The sequence below is a fragment of the Malaya genurostris genome, chromosome 1 (genome assembly GCF_030247185.1).
Source record: "Malaya genurostris strain Urasoe2022 chromosome 1, Malgen_1.1, whole genome shotgun sequence".
In the NCBI taxonomy this organism is placed as follows: domain Eukaryota; kingdom Metazoa; phylum Arthropoda; class Insecta; order Diptera; family Culicidae; genus Malaya; species Malaya genurostris.
In genome coordinates, this window is record NC_080570.1 from 21,296,423 (window position 1) to 21,314,998 (window position 18,576).

The 18,576-nt window shown below is 37.3% G+C and overlaps 2 protein-coding genes across 3 annotated transcripts in view; one reads left to right on the forward strand and one right to left on the reverse strand.

The window, feature by feature from the left end:
* Positions 1 to 18,576, reverse strand: part of LOC131434481 (tachykinin-like peptides receptor 86C) — a 226,124-nt gene that overhangs the window by 100,660 nt on the left and 106,888 nt on the right. The gene's annotated exons all lie outside the window — the stretch shown is intronic.
* The window catches only part of LOC131434474 (phenoloxidase 2-like), a 42,273-nt gene continuing 27,029 nt past the window's right edge, over positions 3,333 to 18,576 (forward strand). Inside the window, exons 1-2 of the mRNA XM_058601213.1 lie at positions 3,333 to 3,627; positions 16,443 to 17,419. Coding sequence (XP_058457196.1) covers positions 3,333 to 3,627; positions 16,443 to 17,419 — 1,272 coding nt within the window. The remainder of the gene's footprint in view (positions 3,628 to 16,442; positions 17,420 to 18,576) is intronic.

The following is an 18,576-nucleotide window of genomic DNA, read 5'->3' on the forward strand; positions in this document are numbered from 1 at the left end:
CTACGCGTCGATTGCTTGCCTATTGCAAGAGATCGAAAGTCTTTCTGTTATGTTTGAATCCATTTGATGCAAACATTTCATTTAGGCGGGGCTGGTTGATTACAGGTTCGATTCGCTCTGTATTCGATTGAATTACCTCTCTGAGTCCTGAACTAAAGTTATTTGCCGTTCCTAGTTCGTTAAAGTCGGCCAAACTATCTCTGAGAAAGTGGACTGTGTTTTATTTTGGAGTGTTTCAACACTATTTTCGGTGCTTCCGGAATCGGAATCCAGGATAGGCGGAATTAATTTGATTGGCAACTCTACTTGCAATAACTAACGGCTGGAATAGTTTCGAGTCCAGTTTAGAAATCTTTTTAGGTTTTCTGCTTCACCGTGACGATATAAAATTTTTAACATTCTTCACCCTGTAATTCCGGAACCAAAAGTTGCATCCGGATGAAATTCTAAAGTTTTGTATAACATCATAAGACCTTCAATTTGAACCTAAGTTTGTGAAAAATATGCTCACGCTATATCTGAGGAAAGTGAGCTTCGGTGTTGATTTTCGTTTTCTTTAAAGCGTGTATGAAATGTACATCTTTAAAAAATGCGTGTTATGTTTTCTTCCTCCGTACCAGCACGTACCGATGCACGTACTGGTTTTGAATCGTCATTTTTAATGACGGTGCGAATGTTTTAACACTCATGTAATTGTGGGACAGAAAGTCGGATCCGGATGAATCTTTACAGTAGCTTTTGAGACAATGTGAGTTTTAATTTACAAACGAGATTGGTGAAAATTGGTTCAAGCATCACTGAGAAATCAAAGTGAGTTCTATTTTTGGAGCTGTTCTTCATTACTTTCGGTGCTTCCGGAAGAGTAGTGCCGGATTAAGTTTATATGTGCACAAACTAACAATTTTAGCAAACTAGAAGAATTTTTCAGTCAGTTTTACGGGATTTGTACCTGTTTTAGCCATGGTTTGTAAAAAAAAATACTCATGAACTTGAAAATTTTTCACTAATTGCTCTCTAGTTCCGAAATCGGAAGTCGGATCTGAATAAAATGTTCTAGAAATTTTGTTTAATAATTTCAAGACTCTACGTTTAAATCTTAGTTTGTGAAAATCGATTAAGCTATTTTTACTCTGTATTTCCAGAATCGGATACCGAATCCGGATAAAATTCTATATCTACTCATTGGGCCATAATACCATATATTTGAATTGTGAATTTGAGTTTGTCGTGAAGCTGAAGGAATTATCTCCGGTTTGGAGCATACACAGTCACATTTTTCGGTCCGGTCGGAATCTGGAACTGAGATTCGGTATACGCGAAAATGGTCTTCAACTAACCAAACCTGCCCAGCTGAAGAACTATGCAACTAAAGACTGTCCCAGAAAGTATGGACGCACTTTGATTTTTCGCTGTAAATAATTCACAAGTGTTAGATATTCAAAGTTTATTCGATATACTGATAATATTCGACTACAACAACAGAATATTATTCTCAATATTTGCTACTTAGCCATTGTAGACTAGCTTGCGCACCTTCTTGCGAACGTTCCTCATCAAATTCCGTAAAGACTTCTTTGCGACAACTTTTGACACTTTTTTTCCAATCTTCTTCGAACTGTTGAATGGTTTCGGCTGCCGAGACATGTTTCCTAAGATGTGCCTTCGTTAATGCCCAAAATTCCTCAATTGGTCGAAGTTGTGGGCAATTTGGTGGATTCATGTCTTTTGGGACGAAAGTGACATTTTTGGTAGGATACCATTCTACCGTTAATTTCGAGTAGTGGCAAGAAGCAAGATCTCGCCAGAAGACAACAGGATCCTTGTGGCTTCGAATCATGGATAGAAGTCGTTTTTGTAAACATTCCTTGATGTATATTTTGTTGTTCATTGAAGTAGTGGTGATGAATGGTTTCGAAATCTTACCGCAGCTAAAAATTGCTTGCCAGACCATAGCTTTCTTACCAAATTTTTCGACTTAAATCGATGTCTCGGACTGGTTTAACACTTGCCCTTCTCGCACCGTATAATATTGTGGTCCCGGCAAGGATTTGTAATCGAGTTTCACGTAGGTTTCGTCGTCCATGATTATGCAGTTCAAATTTCCAGCAAGAATCGTATTGTACAGTTTTCGAACCCTCGGCCTGATCGATGCTTCTTGTTTCGGACTACGTTTTGGTTGTTTCTGTTTCTTATAGGTTCGAAGATTCAAACGTTTTTTAGCACGAAGAACACTTTTTTGGCCACATCCCGAACTGAAATCTCCTTCTTTCGCTCGAACGCCTTCAGTATACGTTTATCCAACTGAGGGTTAGCAGGATCTTTTTTTCGACCCGTTTTCAGTTTATCCTCAAAGGTGTTCTCCTCACCGAACTTCCTGATTGCATTTCGCACGGGTTTTTCACTTACTCCTTCCATTTTAGCTATCTTTCTCAGTGACAGTCCGCGTTCTGTGCACCATTTGTACACAATTTTTCGACGTTGTTCTGCTGAAAGTCCCCGCATTTCGAAACAAACTAATGAAAACGAATAAACAACTGCACAAGTGGTTAGAGAAGAGTGTAAACAACACGACGCTGCCATAAGAATTGACAGATTCTGAACCATTGCGAAATGGCCATTCATAATTAGGTAAGAACTCTCCAATTATTAGGTTCTTTTTATTTATTTGTACAATCCAAATGACGATCTGATGAATGGGTATGAAAAATTTAAGAAAATCGGTGGAATCGCTACTCTGTAATTGTAATAGCAAAGTGAGTAAATAAACAGAATTTACTACTGGTACATCTTCGTAGAAAAAAAACACTGTCGTTTCGCCAACATATATCTCTGGCGAAAGCATATCTAGAAACCAACCGTTTCCTCAGTTTATGAAAAAAAACAGCAATGAGCATTTCTGGACCGTATCTATAATGCTTGCCACTCCATTACCCAGCAGCGAGCACAGAAACATTACGCACAATTGGTGACCACTACTAAATCATAAAAACTCATAAAGGAACGAAAGCGAATCACATCACGAAAAGGTCATTATCACAACCTGCGGTTTTTGGCAATGGGGCGAACAACGGGGATAAGGCAATGAACCCAACATTGAGCTGGAGAACATTGGGACCGTTGAGGCCTGATAGCGTGCCGACAAACTAGCCCTGACCACGGACAATACAATTGCGGTGACAAGCACGCACTGAAGCGAACGTAAGAACGAAAGCTATAAAAACTTCTAATGTCCCATCACCGTATGACAGTTTACTTTCTGGTGTCGTTTGGCGAAGTGCAGAAGACGCGTTTGTGTGTTAGTGTTGGTTTGTAGAAAAAAAAGATCCGGAAAAATGATTCACAAGAAAAATCTCCTGCTGCTGTACGACCGCCCTCGGGAGCCCATCTTCATGAGTAAGGGAAAAGCGATCTTCGATGTGCCGGATAACTATCTGACCGATCGGTATCGGCCCATCGGACCGGAAATCCAGAACCGATTCGGAGACCAGGCGGAAGAACGAATTCCGGTGCGAAGCATTGCCCTGCCCGATCTGCGCATTCCGATGTCACTCGGCCGTCAGGAGCAATTTTCGCTGTTTATTCCGCGCCACCGGAAGATTGCGGCACGGTTGATTGATATTTTTATGGGTGAGTACAAGGGATGGGACATTCCGGGGGAAAGGATTTATTGTTTGGGTTAATTAGATTCCGAATGAATTCAAATAAATGCCGTCTCCGGCGCCGCCGCCGCTCCCGCTAAGCGCCTTTAGCAGAACATAAATCGTATTTTACGCTTTCATTGAATGAAAACACGATTCATTCGATTTGTTTACACAGCGAACCACACTCATGGGCATGGGCTAATATTATTACAATCAGGATCGCTGGGCTGCTGCTGGTCGATCCTATGACGATTGTTGTTGGCTAAAAATTGGTAACAAACACAAATAACAGAAATTAGACAATGCGATGTATTTCGATTGAACAGATTTTGCGTTACTAAGTTTGTGGTTACATAATTTGTTCGGTTCGACCAATGGAAAAATTTCAAGATATTTGTTAGTTTTGTTCAAAATGTAATAAGATAATTTATTTTTCATCACAGTGGGGTTCAATTGTTCCATCAATCAAAGTCTTTTATAGAAATATCTTATTTTGAGTAGTGACAATAAAGCTACAGGGTGGACCATTTAAAGTGGAAGCATTTGTTTCTGAACGAAATAAACATTTTAAATTTATTCTCATTTTGTTTATAATTTATTTGGTTCAAGGAGATATGTTACAGCTATTTTTTAGAAATGAAAATGGCCCTTGGCCTTGAGTACAAAATGTGGCGTTTTGGCCAATGTATCGATCGATATGGTGGCTATTTCAGTCTGGTTGGCATCAAATCGGATGAACGCGGGGGCCAGTTAAAATCACCGTGTTTTGTCTTTCTCATATAGAAAGGTTATGCAATCACTTGAAAAACCGACTAGTGAAAATTGGCCCGGAGGGCCAAGTGTCATATACCATTCGACTCAGTTCATCGAGCTGAGCAATGTCTGTGTGTGTGTGTGTGTGTGTGTGTATGTGTGTGTGTGTGTATGTGTGTGTGTATGTGTGTGTGTATGTGTGTGTGTGTGTGTATGTGTCAAATAATCTCACTAGGTTTTCTCGGAGATGACTGAACCGATTTTGACAAACTAGGATTCAAATGAAAGGTCTTCCGGTCCCATACGGAATTCCTGAACTTCATCCGGATCCGACTTCCGGTTCCGGAATTATAGCGTAAAGTGTGTTCAATATTGTACACCGTCACTTAAACCGGCGAAGCAAAAAACGTGAAAATTTTTCTAAACTGATCTCAAAACTACACAAATCGATAGTCATTATCAGTAGGCAACTAAACAAACCGATTCCGGCTATCCTGGTTCCCGGTATCCGGTTCCGGAAGTACCAGAAATAGTGGTCATATATACCAAAATGGATCTCACTCACTTTTCTCAGCGATGGTTTGACCGATTTCCACCAACTTAGATTCAAATGAAAGGTCTTCCGGTCCCATACGGAATTCCTGAATTTCATCCGGATCCGACTTCCGGTTCCGGAATTATAGGGTGCGTACTAAAAGAGTTTGTGTGTCATGACTTCGATTATACCGGTTCTCGGGTTCCGGTGCCGGAAGTGCATATAATAGTGAACCCATTTCGTTCTCTTAAGGATGGCTTACGCAATCAAAGCACTGTTTTATTCTGTATGTTATGCATAAACAATCACTTGGTTTCTTTCAAAAATCGAAGAGAAATTTTTTGAATTGAATACCACAATATTATATGTACATGAGAAAGGCATCATTACACCACTAGGTGGATTAAAACAGGTTTTTTCCGATATGACTCATCCGGGGAACAATGGTCGTAACAAATCGATTGTTAGTCGAGTTGTATGGCATGTTGCACCGTCCTGTTGAAACCAATATCCATTCAAACCATTTTCACGCACAATGGGCATTAAAAAATCATTTATCATGACTCGACAACGATAGCCATTAGCAGTTCTAGTTGCTCCATCATCGAATTGGAAAAAATAGGGCTCAATCACCATATCTGCACAAACACCACAGCAAACTGTATTTTTTGGTCGTATAAAGGCTGTTCCTTAATTAATCGAAAGTTTTGAGCGGCATATAACCGATAATTTTGTTTATTAACACTTCCATTTAACGTGAAATGTGTCTCATGTGACATGTTATTTTTGGGCTCGTGAAGCCTAAACTGAGCAATTTCAGTGTGTTCTTTTGGTATGTATTGTTCCATGGTAAAATTGGAATGATGCTTCCAACGCGGTATGTCATTAGTCGATCTGACAATGCTGTCAAAAATGATTGCTTTCACTATGAATAGTCCACCCTGTATCTTCTTGGAAAAAGTGTGTGTGTGGCTAATGTTCTCTGGTTTGCGTGGACCGATCTTCAAATGGTTTTTTTTGCCTTTATCATATAGAAAGGCTATGCAATCACTGTGAAAACCGACTTTTTAACCGACTTTTTTAAAATGTCATATACCATTCGACTCAGCTCGACGAACTGAGCAAATTTATGTATGTAACAAAAATATGCACTCACTTTTCTCGGAAATGGCTGAACCGATTTTCATAAACTAAGATTTAAACGAAAAGTCCCATGATCCCATAGCCTGCTATTGAATTTCATTTGGAACTGACTTCCGGTTCCGGAGTTACATGGTAATATGTGAAAATTAGGGAAAAACAGTGCATTCAATTTTCTCTGAAACAGCTCAACCAATTTTCAAAAACTAAGATTCAAATGAAAGGTAAAAATTTCTAGAACATTTTATCCGTATCTGACTTCCGGTTCCAGAACTAAAGCGTGATAAGTGGAAAATTTAGAATTTCATTAGTATTTTTTCACAAACGATGGTCAAAAACAGGTACAAATCCCATAAAACTGTCTGATAAACTCTTCTAGTCTGCAGAGCTTGTTAATTTGTGGCAATAAAAACTTAATTCGGCACTACTGGTCCCCACCTTTCCTGTTCCGGAAACACCGAGAGTGGTGCAGAAAAACATTTACAATAAAACTCACTTCGATTTCTCTGCGATGCTTAAACCGATTTTCACATCTTAATTTGAATTACGTACCACACCGAACGAAGAAGAAAACACAAAACAAACGATGCGTGCTTTGTTTAATTTCGTACACGCTATGAAGTAAACGAAACAGTTACGGATGTCTGCTACTGGTGTGTAATATTGGTAAAAGACGGTGCTGCGGTTTTCCAATTTTAGGTCATATTTGTTGCAGGCAAACGAACCAATGAATCGGCTATTCCGGTCATCTGAATCCGGTTTCGGAAGAATTAGAAATGGTGATTAAAAACTGCAAAAGAGTCTCACTCACTTTCCTTCAAGATAGTTAAATCGATTTTCACAAAATTATAGGTTCAAAGAAAAAGTCTTACAGTTTCATACGGAATTTCTAAATCTGTTGTGGATAATACTTCCGTTTCCGGAACTACAGGGTAAAAAGGATTTGAAGAGTTTGTTAGATTAAGGCCGAACAAACTTTCCCATTTCTATTCAATGAACAGTTGTTTTTGCAAATTCCACAGTAATATTTTTGATGTTATGAGTAATATGAGAAAGGCATCATTACACCACTAGGTGGATTAAAAAAGGTTTTTTGTTCTAAAAGTGACATTTATGAAGAGGTTTTAGGCTGTATTACATAAGTAAAATCATCCGGGAAAGTGGAGAAAATCTAGAAAATTGGTTCGGCACGTCAGTTTAGACATTGAATTTCGTTGCAAATAGCAGAAGCTTTACGTCTGCTTAGCGCTTCAAATTTGAACTGCCGAGTTTTGCATTCAGCAGTTCAATTTGAACTTCTATGCACTGATTAGTCAAAGACGAAACGTAAACATATCTAGAGAATTATTTTGCATGGAATTGGAAATTTTCCACTCAATGCATGCTAGATCTTCGGCAATTGTTTGGCGCGTATCGAGTTGTGCAGTGCCACTATCTTTTTTTTGTGTGCAAATTTTACTCAGCCTACTTGATCCATGTGCACACTTTTTCGAACCACACGTATAATTAATGTCGTTTTCGCTTGATGCCAAACCTAACCAGTTTCCGCCCTAACTGCTGTCAAACCGTTTGTTTGAAGCTAGTTTCGAACCTCGTTCCAACATTGTTGAACTGAAAATCGAGTCAATTTCGATCCTGCTTTCTATATTAGGTTTGCTCGAACCCCCGTTGCTAAGTGCGAAACCAACACAGTTTCGTGAAAAGTGTTTGTTTGATGAAACTACCCTGGATCAGTTTCAGTCAAAAATCAAAAGTCATAAGTCATAAGTCATAAGTCATAAGTCATAAGTCATAAGTCAAAAGTCAAAAGTCAAAAGTCAAAAGTCAAAAGTCAAAAGTCAAAAGTCAAAAGTCAAAAGTCAAAAGTCAAAAGTCAAAAGTCAAAAGTCAAAAGTCAAAAGTCAAAAGTCAAAAGTTAAAAGTCAAAAGTTAAAAGTTAAAAGTTAAAAGTTAAAAGTTGAAAGTTAAAAGTTAAAAGTCAAAAGTCAAAAGTCAAAAGTCAAAAGTCAAAAGTCAAAAGTCAAAAGTCAAAAGTCAAAAGTCAAAAGTCAAAAGTCAAAAGTCAAAAGTCAAAAGTCAAAAGTCAAAAGTCAAAAGTCAAAAGTCAAAAGTCAAAAGTCAAAAGTCAAAAGTCAAAAGTCAAAAGTCAAAAGTCAAAAGTCAAAAGTCAAAAGTCAAAAGTCAAAAGTCAAAAGTCAAAAGTCAAAAGTCAAAAGTCAAAAGTCAAAAGTCAAAAGTCAAAAGTCAAAAGTCAAAAGTCAAAAGTCAAAAGTCAAAAGTCAAAAGTCAAAAGTCAAAAGTCAAAAGTCAAAAGTCAAAAGTCAAAAGTCAAAAGTCAAAAGTCAAAAGTCAAAAGTCAAAAGTCAAAAGTCAAAAGTCAAAAGTCAAAAGTCAAAAGTCAAAAGTCAAAAGTCAAAAGTCAAAAGTCAAAAGTCAAAAGTCAAAAGTCAAAAGTCAAAAGTCAAAAGTCAAAAGTCAAAAGTCAAAAGTCAAAAGTCAAAAGTCAAAAGTCAAAAGTCAAAAGTCAAAAGTCAAAAGTCAAAAGTCAAAAGTCAAAAGTCAAAAGTCAAAAGTCAAAAGTCAAAAGTCAAAAGTCAAAAGTCAAAAGTCAAAAGTCAAAAGTCAAAAGTCAAAAGTCAAAAGTCAAAAGTCAAAAGTCAAAAGTCAAAAGTCAAAAGTCAAAAGTCAAAAGTCAAAAGTCAAAAGTCAAAAGTCAAAAGTCAAAAGTCAAAAGTCAAAAGTCAAAAGTCAAAAGTCAAAAGTCAAAAGTCAAAAGTCAAAAGTCAAAAGTCAAAAGTCAAAAGTCAAAAGTCAAAAGTCAAAAGTCAAAAGTCAAAAGTCAAAAGTCAAAAGTCAAAAGTCAAAAGTCAAAAGTCAAAAGTCAAAAGTCAAAAGTCAAAAGTCAAAAGTCAAAAGTCAAAAGTCAAAAGTCAAAAGTCAAAAGTCAAAAGTCAAAAGTCAAAAGTCAAAAGTCAAAAGTCAAAAGTCAAAAGTCAAAAGTCAAAAGTCAAAAGTCAAAAGTCAAAAGTCAAAAGTCAAAAGTCAAAAGTCAAAAGTCAAAAGTCAAAAGTCAAAAGTCAAAAGTCAAAAGTCAAAAGTCAAAAGTCAAAAGTCAAAAGTCAAAAGTCAAAAGTCAAAAGTCAAAAGTCAAAAGTCAAAAGTCAAAAGTCAAAAGTCAAAAGTCAAAAGTCAAAAGTCAAAAGTCAAAAGTCAAAAGTCAAAAGTCAAAAGTCAAAAGTCAAAAGTCAAAAGTCAAAAGTCAAAAGTCAAAAGTCAAAAGTCAAAAGTCAAAAGTCAAAAGTCAAAAGTCAAAAGTCAAAAGTCAAAAGTCAAAAGTCAAAAGTCAAAAGTCAAAAGTCAAAAGTCAAAAGTCAAAAGTCAAAAGTCAAAAGTCAAAAGTCAAAAGTCAAAAGTCAAAAGTCAAAAGTCAAAAGTCAAAAGTCAAAAGTCAAAAGTCAAAAGTCAAAAGTCAAAAGTCAAAAGTCAAAAGTCAAAAGTCAAAAGTCAAAAGTCAAAAGTCAAAAGTCAAAAGTCAAAAGTCAAAAGTCAAAAATCAAAAGTCAAAAGTCAAAAGTCAAAAGTCAAAAGTCAAAAGTCAAAAGTCAAAAGTCAAAAGTCAAAAGTCAAAAGTCAAAAGTGAAAAGTCAAAATTCAAAAGTCAAAAGTCAAAAGTCAAAAATCAAAAGTCAAAAGTCAAAAGTCAAAAGTCAAAAGTCAAAAGTCAAAAGTCAAAAGTCTAAAGTCTAAAGTCTAAAGTCTAAAGTCTAAAGTCTAAAGTCAAAAGTCAAAAGTCAAAAGTCAAAATTCAAAAGTCAAAAGTCAAAAGTCAAAAGTTAATTCATAAATCAAGTAAAATTTCAAAAGCCAAAAGTCAAAAGTCGAATGTCATAAGTTAAAACTGAAAACTGTGAGTAGAAAAAATGAAAAGTAAAGGAGCAAAGCCAAAACGAAAAGCTAAGAGTGATAAGTGAAAGGTGTACAGTACAAAATGGGTTTCCTATGCATATCTAATATGATAAAGAATGGAATAATCTTAAAAAAAACTAGGACTAGATGTACTTAATTTTGATTACATCCAAAAATATGAGCCCCAGGCTAAACTATTTTAAAGTATGCTAAAAAACCGCAGTTGTTTTGTTCTGTTCACCTAGAGGAAACATTCAAAACCATCTAGCGGAGAATCATTGAACTACAGTTTCTCTTTGCAATTAATTTTATCTATAAGATTTTCTTCACTTTATAATTACAAATACAGACAAGAAAACTAGTAAAGTTTAATTAAATGAGTTCGTGTTTGTAAACAATAGTCTCTATTTCAAATACGGTAGTCCACCCAACAAAGAGAAAATCAACAAAAAGGATAAGGCTCAAAACAGAAACATATTTACAAACTGATACTTATCTGTTGCAATAATTATTTGCCCGACTGTTAGTTGATGATAAGTTATAATATTTTAATTATATAGAGTAGGCAAATTTTAGTATATTTTCTTTTTGTGAGCACGACAGTTGATTGTTCTATAATATTACCTGGGTCAAAAATTATCAACGTGGCAAAAACTTTCAGAGAAATCGCAAAAATTAAGGTGTTCATCTAACAAGTTAATAAATTCCTCTGCCAAATATTAAGTCATTCGAACTAGTTCCTCAAATTTACCATCCGCTATTTCAAACGGATTGCTAATATCCTTAAAAATCGACGGTAGTGAAGCCTAATTTTTTCTTGCGGCAGTACCAGTCTTTCTTATGCAAATACCTTCATTGCTCCTACGTAACAAGTTTTTATTAGTTTTACTGAATTTTATCACTAAAAGAAATTAAATGTATTTCTGAATTTTTATCGCAAAAATGTTGAAGTTAGCTTGACAAGAATTCCAATGTTATGGGATATTTTCTAAGCAGGTTCGACGAATAGATGTTCGAGATTGATTCAGAATCCAATATGGCGTCTTTCAATTTATCAACATTTCTTGAAAACTTTGTGTAACGATCAAACGACCCCCGAGTCGTCTAAAAATCCAAGATGGTGACTTCCGATATCAATGGTTTTTTTTCTTGTGAACGTCGAGTACTTGTCGATGCACTTTACACCAATCTGTAAATATTTACAATCACCGCAGGAGAAAGACTGTGTCTTCTGAGTTGTAGATGATGCAGTAGGCCTTGGTATCATCAGTAAACTTTGCAGAGAAAAATTGACATCTTTGATATACAGTGAAAATACGAAAGGTTCGAGATGGCTTCCCTGCGGAAGTCCGGAAGATGCGAAAAAGCTTCGGAAATGTGATCGCTAACTTCAATGACTAAACAACGATTTCTGAGGTATGACTGTGGTCCAACTGTTGAAGTGTTCAATTTGAGCAGCAAACATACTGGAAACAACATGCAGGTATAATATTTACTAGACAAATTTACTTCGAAGTAATGTATTAAGCAAAACCAACCTTCAATTCAATGTAAAATCTTGACAAGTGAGGTGTGTTCGGACGGTCATGTCTTACATATCTGTATTCAAGCCTCCAGGGTTGAAAATAACTCAAAAGTTACACTAAATCACATAACGAAACTGCGCTGCACAAACAGAATCACGTGTCCGACGAGAAACTCGTCGTGTGCTAACAATTTCCCCTGTGAGTAACAACTACAAAAAAAAAATGCAATCAAAATTCGATATCCAGGATATGTGATTCAAAACGACACTGCATCACGGAGCAAGTTTGTTGAAGTTTTGGCATATTTCCTGATTGCTGCTGCATTGGGAGGTATACGTGAAAAATGTCACAGAAGAAAAAACGTGCTAACTTCACTACCATCGGAGGTAAGTTTGGTTGCGGAATAATCCTTTGATATCGAGTACTGGATAGGATGAGAGGTGGATTTCACTTACGTGCTCTGATATCATATCATGATTCGGTTAAAGTGAGTGGCTCCAGAGTGGAACTTGAAGCGGTGAATTGTTTCGAGTATTTTTGCGGGTACAATCTGTAAAACACAAACGAATAACATGTTCGAAAATATTACCTTACATATAAGGTGTCAAATCACACTATTCACCAACGTTATCCTGTAAAATACGCTACAGTTGAGAAACCGTACCCAACTCAATCCTTTTATTTTTTTTATTATCAATCACTACTATTGTATTTATTTTCCAATTTTCCCTCGATGAAATAGACATCACAGAAGAAGGCGTCGGCCCGGACAAGAAAAATTTCAACCCTTTCTTAGCTATGTTATCTGTGACCCGGATTACAACGAACAGCAAAAAAAAATACGTTGTCAGAATTCTCCTGTTGGAAATCTCTTTCCTGGACAGGTTTTTTCTTACGCTTGCTGCACTTTGAATAACTTTGAGTTTTATGTTGAGTAGATCTCGTTTCTTTTCGCATACCAATTCCAAACGGGCACGCTTGCTGGTAAATGGAGGAAATTTTCTTTACTGTAGGTTGGGTCAAGTGTCCTTCGAGGCAGTACGATCGGGGAAGAAACGAACAGCTTGAAAAATCAGACAAACTTGGGCGAGAGACTGGCGCATTGATAAACAGAATTGAATCCAGTGTACTTGTAGAACTATAATAAAATTTCACTAAGTGAATCCTAAACGGGTCTTCGGGCACGTTTTTTGCTGACTACTTCGGACCGTTGAAAATTTATACATTTTTCAAAACAAAAGAATGACAACGCTCTTACCAGATAGTCGAGATATCTTTTTGTTCATTTTATCGGTTTGCTGATAGCATTGACACATTGCCTGTTGATTTTCGTAGGTGACCAACGGTCTACATGACTACATTCCTTCGTGATTGAAAGTCACATAAGAGGGGATTGGTTTCGCAAAGAGCATGAGTGAGACACGTACATCATTCAGAAAATCGGAGAAGACGGACGAGGAGAAATTCTCCGTATTAAAACAAATAAATTTCGTTACAGACTCTAAATGGAGATCATGATTGCGCACTTTTATTGCACAGTCCTCCACGTACACCGATAGGTTATAATTCCCGTTTTCATGTACGACATAGTGTATGTTGTAGTTGTCAGCTTCGAACCAAGTTGTCTCGCTCTCGCAAGAAAACTGAAGGTAAATTGCACTACTCGTTTTTTTTAGTTGCATCTCAGTAATTTCCGTTCAACGTGTATTCAATCCATAAGCAATTTTCATCTATCTCGTATTTATAGACGTATAAAACACCGTTTGAAGTCAATAACGATTGTCCTTGGACACGAAATCACAAACTCTTGAAAAAATAAAAATACGAGAGGTAGCGTTCCAATGTCCAATGCGGAAATGTATTGAAAAAATCTATTCTTAATCCACCTACTGGTGTGATGATGTATTTCTCTTTCATCGAATCAATCTCATTAAAATATTTTCTACCTTTCTAAAGATAATTCTTATCACTTATTTCGGTTCATTTTTGACACCAATTCATTCACATTGATTCGGGTAGTTCACAAAAGCATGCGTCAGCGCTGATGTCATATGTTTTGAAACATTTCTCGGACCAAAAGTATCAGCAATAATACATTTGAACGTGCCCTAGGTCACTAGCTGAAATATTATTATGCATGAAAAAAATATTTGTCGATTGTAGAAATGTTTGCCTTTTGATATTCGAAATCGATCCCCAGACCAAATTTAGTCTCGAACGAGCCTAAAATGACGGACAGTCCATTACACAAGAAATGAGTATTGACGGTTAGTCCATACACAAGAAATGAGTTTTGACGCTTACGTCACTTATGCCATTATACCTCCGGAACCGTAAGTTACAGTTATTTGAACGTCAAACCTATTTAAAAAACCAATAGTACTTTCCAACGGGCCTAAGTTTACTGAAATCGGCTCAGCCATCTTCTAGAAAATTTAGAGGAGTAAAAACGCGTTTAGTTGGTTACGTCACTTATACCATAATATCTCCGGAACCGAAATACACAGCGATTTGATTTTAAAACTCGATCAATAACTGAAAAGTAACTACCAAACAAACCTGAGTTTGTTGAAATTGGTTGAGCCATCTCTGAGAAAATAGAGCGTTAAGAATACAACGCGTTTTGTCGGTTACGTCATTTATACCATCATATCTCCAGAACCAAAAGTCACAGTCATATGATCTTCTAATTCGATCAATGGTTCAATAAGGCTTTGAAATGAGCCTAAGCTTGTTAAAACCGACACGCCATCTCCGAGAAAATTGCGCGATAATAAAACAACTCGTTTTGTCAGTTACGTTAAAAAATTGTTTTTCGATTTTGAAAATCCGTAGTCCTAGAAAGTCGATTTTGTATAAAAAAAATTCTTTCGAGATGACACTAAATCTCGACGCTCATGCAACTCTTTTTCATGTTCCACGTCTCCCCCTATAGTGATTTTATAGGAACGAAATTTTTCCAACTTTGACCGAGGCGCGGCACCACTTACCCATATTCGACTTAGCTCAAAATTTGCATTGGAACTTTTGTGATGTGCTTAAACTTTTGAGCTTAACGCTTAATGAAATTAGAGATGACTCTAAAATATTGACAACACAATATACATATAATACAAATTTCCACAAAATATGGGACATTTATGTATAGAACGGCGGTGTTGTGAGCTTATCAACCGAATAACCTAATAGTAGCTTTAAAACGTGTCTAAGTCTTTCGAGTTCTATTCAGGCATCGTCACGAAATTTTGACACACTAAAAAACACGATGTTTTGTCGGTTAGGTCATATATATGATTACATCTTCCGAAGCGACAATGCTCGACATAAATTTTCCAAACTTGTTCAGAAACTACAGTGCAGTTTTTTTAATAAGCCTAAGTTGATTTCTTCGAGAAGGTTAAGCCAATGAGGAAAGTTCAGTTAGTCGATTACGTCACTTATACCATTATATCTCCGAAACCAAAAGTGACGATTTGACCTTCGAAACTAATCGAGTGTCCAAACGAGCCTAAGCTTGTTAAAATCGGTTGAGCCATCAACGAGAAAATTGCGCGGTAGAATAAAACGACGTGTTTTGTCGGTTACGTTACTTGTATCATCATAGCTCCGGAACCAGAAGTCACAGCCATTTGATTTTCAAACTTGATCAATTTCCCAACATATGCTTTCAAACGAGTCTAAGTTCAAGAAAGTTGGCTTAGCCATCTCTGAGAAAATCGAGTGGTGAAAAACAACACATTTTGACGGTTACGTCACTTATACCATCAAAGCTCCGGAAGTCTTAGCTATTCGATTATAAAATTTGATCCAAAACTCAACAGTAGCTTTCAAACGAGCCTAAGTTTGAGAAAATTAGTTGTCATCTCCGAAAAAATTGCGCGGTAAAACAACAACGTATTTTGTCGGCTACATCACTTATGCCATCATATCTCCGGAACCAGAAGTCACAGCCATTTGATCTTCAAACTTGATCAATGACTAAAAAGTAACTTTCCAACGAGCCTAAGTTTGTAGAAATCGTCCAAAAATGGCAAAATTTTGACAAGACTATTTTTTGAAAAGGGTGTATGTGTTTTTAGACACATTATTTTCAATGTGTTATGTGTTTCACATGTAGGATAAAAGTTCATTAGGCAAAACCGATATCACCGTATAGGAAAAAGTTACGGGAACGCGTACCGGACCTGTGGTAACTTTTTCGCAAATTTTCATTTCCGGTGTTCATTCGTTAGTCTTTTTTTAAATATTTTCATGAAAACTTGAAACTTAAAATTGTGTAAATAAACAGATTTTAGGGAACCTAACTTTCGTTTCTTTTTTAAGTAGAGTTCAAGTTCAAGAGAATCTATTCAATATACAAGTTCGATGCGTGCTTTTATTATACTAGCTCACATTTCGCTCTCATATAAAATTGTTTGTTGATATGGAACAAGTTTTACTATAATAATTTAGAATTTGCTCTTTTTGAAAGCGCAAGTGCATAAAAAATAACTCGATTCGATTGGTAATCAGAATTTTACGTAGAGTGCTGTCAAAAGAATTATTTTCACTCAAATGATTGAAAACTTAACTCTTAGTGTATTGTAAAATTAACATTAACATTGATTGGTGGATTCGAATTGCCGTGTTGATTGCTGATTAGTCCGTCCTGTTCTCTGAACTCGTTTTATTTCTTCTTTAATTGTCTGAACTAATTCGGACGCTGTTCCGAGCCGCTCGTATCGTCTTTCCTTGTCAACCATGCGTCGTCCCTTGTCAACTATTCACTCGATATTCACTAAGATTTCTGAAGCCAATTCTACAGGAGGGAACTTACTGAGTTCTTCGTTTGGTGAAGACCAACTCAATGTTGAATGACGCAACGAGACTCCGAAGTTCGACTACCTTTAAACAACTCACGTTCATGCTTAACGAATTTTCCTTTCATCCACCTATCCGCAGGGATGCGCAACATCGAGGATCTTCAGAGCTGTGCCGTGTTCGCCCGGGATCGGATCAACCCGTACCTGTTCAACTATGCATTGTCGGTGGCTTTGCTGCATCGTCGCGATACCAAAGATCTCGATCTGCCGTCGATCGTGGAGGTCTTTCCGGACAAGTACATCGATTCGAAGGTTTTCGAACAAGTTCGCGAAGAAGCTACCGTTGTGCCGGAGGGAATGCGAATGCCGATCGTTATTCCGAAAGACTTTACGGCATCCGATCTGGACGACGAACACCGGCTGTGGTACTTCCGGGAGGATATCGGTGTCAACTTGCACCACTGGCACTGGCATCTGGTTTATCCGTTCGATGCCTCCAATCGGGCCATCGTGGACAAGGATCGCCGAGGAGAGCTGTTCTACTACATGCATTCGCAGCTGGTCGCTCGGTATAACTTCGAGCGGTTCTGCAATCGTCTGCAGCGCGTTAAGCGATTGAACAATCTTCGTGAACCGATTGCTGAGGGTTACTTTCCGAAGCTAGATTCGTTGGTGGCAAGTCGTACCTGGCCAGGACGCGTTGACAATGCGGTTATCAAGGACCTAAACCGTGAGGTGGATCAAATCAAGCAGGACGTTGCGGACGTTGAACGGTGGATCGATCGCATCTACGAAGCCATCCATCAAGGCTACGTCGTGGACGAATCCGGCAATCGCATCTCGCTGGACGAAGAAAAGGGTATCGACATTCTGGGTAACATAGTGGAATCGTCGATTCTATCACCGAATCGACAACTGTACGGCGACATGCACAATGCCGGCCACGTATTTCTGTCCTACACGCACGATCCGGACCACCGGCATCTGGAGTCGTTCGGCGTGATGGGCGATGTAGCCACGGCGATGCGCGACCCGGTGTTCTACCGGTGGCATTCGTTCATTGACGACATGTTCCAGGAGCACAAGATCAAGCTTACCCCGTACACGAAACGACAGGTGAGTCACGGATTGAATGTAGTTACTTATAAACCTAAGAAAAGTATTTTGCAACTGATTTTCCACCATGTAGGACATTTGATTAAACATTGTGATCCTCTCATGTTCGGGTTTTCAAAAACGGCGTATGTACTAAAAATATCAATCTTCTAAATTACTGCAAACAACCACACAAGAAACAGTAATATTGAAAGAGGGTTCAGGAAATGCAATTAAATAAACGAATAAGTTCAGTCTTAATACAATTCGAACAGCTGCACAAAGCTTAAAATTTTGCAACTGTGAACAATAATTTATATAGTGTAAAACATCAGAGTTGTTCAGCAATCATTCCAGCTTATATAAAAGATTGCCATGAAAGCGGGGGCGGTTTAGAGGCTCAAACTCCTCCCGAAACAGTCTTTTGAAAAGGGATAAACATTTTTAACCAACTCTTTTCAAGGAGTTATTCTCGAAAAAAAATCCTTATCATTGATTTTGATAAAATTTTGTCCCAAGGAAAGTGATTAAGTCATACATTGAACGATGGGTACATTGAAGGGAAAAACAGTTTTCCAAACGAAAGCTATTTCTTGTTCGAACTGAAGTTTTTATGCCGTGTCTTTTATTGAAAACCAAATAAAAGACTCTGAAAAAAAAAACTGAGAAAATTTATTCTAATACCCTATTACCAGTTGCCCGATTTTTGCTGAGAAAGAAAAAGTTTGTGTTAGAAACCTTTTTTCCCTGAATTTGTCATTTCTATACTCTAACTATTTGCAAAAAATTGATAAAAATGTCCAGTCCTTTTCAAAAGATGGTTAAATCAATTTTGGAAAAACAAAGTGAGTAAATGGTTTTTTTTGTTATAAAGTCTATATGCTGCCAACTCAGAATTTTGCGCGAAATCCTAACGAAGGTCGTCAAATGTAGGTCAATTATGCTATGAATAATTTGCAATAAACGACTTCATCAAACAACATTTTTTCGCAAAATGCACACACAGACATTCTTCGATCTCGTCGAACTGAGTCGAATGGTATCTAACACTGTGGATCTCCGAGGCTCCGTTCGATAGTCGGTTTTCCAGCAATCCTAATACCTTTCTATAGAGAAAGGCAAAACGAATGTCGGTCCTTGCTGTTTCCAGTACGACAGCCTTGGCTTATCCACGTGAA